Consider the following 2,500-nt stretch of genomic DNA (forward strand, 5'->3'; position numbering starts at 1 on the left):
AGACAATTGGAAATTTTCCAGTAAAGTACACCACTGGCTGTATTGACCTGGGGACCAATCTCAAACCTCTGTCTTCTCTCTTCTCTCCTAGATGGGGAAGCTGGAAAATAAGAGTCTGACACTGAAGTATCCGGTGTGGCCGCGTTTCAACTCGCACGGGGATGCTGAGATGGACGACAACCATCTGTCCATCGTCACCTTGGAGGAGAAGCCCTTTGTGATTGTGGAGGACGTGGAAAGGCTCACAGGAACCTGCATGAGGAACTCTGTGCCCTGCAGGAAGCACATCAAAGAGTGAGTCTGTCTGTCTGTCTGTCTCTATCTATGCCAGTGGTTCTGACATAGAGTTGAGTCAACCACTGATCTATGTCCTAAAGCAGACTAGAGCTGTCAGAGAGGCCTTGATTGACTGATAATTTCTCAGTCAAACAGTCTTTTTTTCTTTCCGTCATTGTCCACCAAAGCCAGAAGCGACCAAGAGGTTAATTAATTAAGAAATGTAGAAAATGGCTTAATTTCTAGGGCCTCGATTAATTTGATCTTAGTCAACCAAGACTTTGCTGGTTGATTAGTCTTTTATGTTTTTTTCCCCCATGCACATCTCCTGTAATCTCTTGATACAACCCTTTAATTTTGCCAGTCTATAACTTTCAGGCTTCGTCCACACGTACACAGGTATTTTCAAAACGCAGATTTGTATATGCATTTTGGGGGGTTCGCCCACACGCATTTTGGTCCATGTAAACGCATATTTTTTGAAAACTCCTGCCACAGTGCAGAGTAGCCTTTTTGAAATCAACATTAACATGTTTAACCTCACCAACCTGAAAAGGCTGGTCTCTGCATGGTTTTATGCAGCAAACACAATTTTACAGATTTGTGGATTAAATAAACAAATCTATTTGTCAAGGAATAATTCCTATGACTATCTGTCGTCTAAGTTGAGGTCAGCTCTATTAAATTGCCACTTTTGTCTCATCATTCCAACATGGTCCAACAGTGCACCATTGGAGGACAGCTCAGGACACCAAGGTCCCAAGTCAATGACAATGATTCCCCCAAGTTTACATAATCATGTTTCAGTTTACATAATCATGTTTCACCCCTGTTTTCTGGGCTGGTTGGTAGGCGTCAGAGCTCTGGTGCAACTACACAAGCATCAAAACATGGTAACTGTATTATTCCCATAAGCAAGAACACATTCGAACAGTGTGCCTCCTCAGTAAAGGGGGTAAACCTTTGGAACTCTTTGCCTACGGTTCTAAAACTAGAGACGGATGGTAATCAAATTCAAATTATGGTTGAAATCAAATCAACTGTGCTCAAATTTATAGTTACTGATTGGTACCTACTGTATATGTACCTGATTGGGTTTTAGATTGGTGTTACTCTATTTTAGAAAAGCTTCCTGTGGACAGGTGTTGAAAATTAGCACTTACACTGTAAACAATGCGTCTGGTTTCGTCCAATGTAATTGTGATGTCCATATAAAATAAACAAACATAAACATAAACAAGTAACCCTCCCCCCGCCCCCAACACACCAATTGTGTGAAGTTGAAAAAGATAGTTTATGGGTCTTTGACAGGGGGTCCGGTACCCCCAGGGGGTCCTCAGAGTTGAAGCTATGTAACTTTTGTCTCTCATTGAAGCTATGTAATCTATGAAAAAGTTCTGCAACATAACATAATGTTATACAACATGTAGTGGGGGGTCCCTGCTTCATCTCTCACTCAGATAAGGGATCCTTGGCCTGAAAAACATCGAAGGCCCCTGAGATAGTTATTTTGGTGGCGATGAGCGCAGCTGCTTCGTTGAGAGGTTCCATCTCCCGCTGAGAGATAATGAACCTCTCCTGGTTAAATCCTTCCACTGGACTATATTTGGGGATTCATTTAAAAATATGCAGGATCATCCCATAACCACCGTTTGAAAGAAGTGACAGTTTAATGAGAGAGAAATGCCAAAGAAATAATCTTGAAGGATTAAAAAATACCAATAATTTCATTCAGGAACTATTCTTGCTCTGATGTCATTCTGGTTTATTGGCGTCTCTCTCTCTCTTTCTCTCTCTCTCTCTCTCTCTCTCTCTCTCTCTCTCTCTCTCTCTCTCTCTCTCTCTCTCTCTCTCTCTCTCTATTTATTTCTTTCTTTCCATCTTCCTTTCTTCCTTTCTTTCTCATGCTGTGTAGTGAACAGGCTACAAGCCATTTTCAGTGAAAGCCAGTGACATGAGGATGACAAGCTATGTCGTTGTAGCGTGATGAGCTACAAAAGCTAAAACAAATAATAATTGGACCAGTGGTAAACTTTCTTTCAGCGCTCCAGTGACGCAGTGAAGCATCAATCAACCATTTATTTTTGTTTCACCATTTCCACTCCCCTTCTCTCTACACACATTCTGCTTGTAATGGGGGAAAAACGTATTATTGCGATTGGCCGGTTACCTGATATTTTTTAAACAAGTCTTTATATTTTCCTTAATATTTTTCTCGCTTGTC

At 41.3% G+C, this 2,500-nt stretch overlaps 1 protein-coding gene across 1 annotated transcript in view; it reads left to right on the forward strand.

The window, feature by feature from the left end:
- The window catches only part of grin2aa (glutamate receptor, ionotropic, N-methyl D-aspartate 2A, a), a gene marked incomplete at both ends in the record, with an annotated part of 232,080 nt that overhangs the window by 167,197 nt on the left and 62,383 nt on the right, over window positions 1-2,500 (forward strand). Inside the window, one exon of the mRNA XM_080446562.1 lies at window positions 92-294. Coding sequence (XP_080302688.1) covers window positions 92-294 — 203 coding nt within the window. The remainder of the gene's footprint in view (window positions 1-91; window positions 295-2,500) is intronic.

The sequence above is a fragment of the Gymnoscopelus braueri genome, assembly GCF_963280865.1.
Source record: "Gymnoscopelus braueri genome assembly, chromosome: 13".
In the NCBI taxonomy this organism is placed as follows: Eukaryota; Metazoa; Chordata; class Actinopteri; order Myctophiformes; family Myctophidae; genus Gymnoscopelus; species Gymnoscopelus braueri.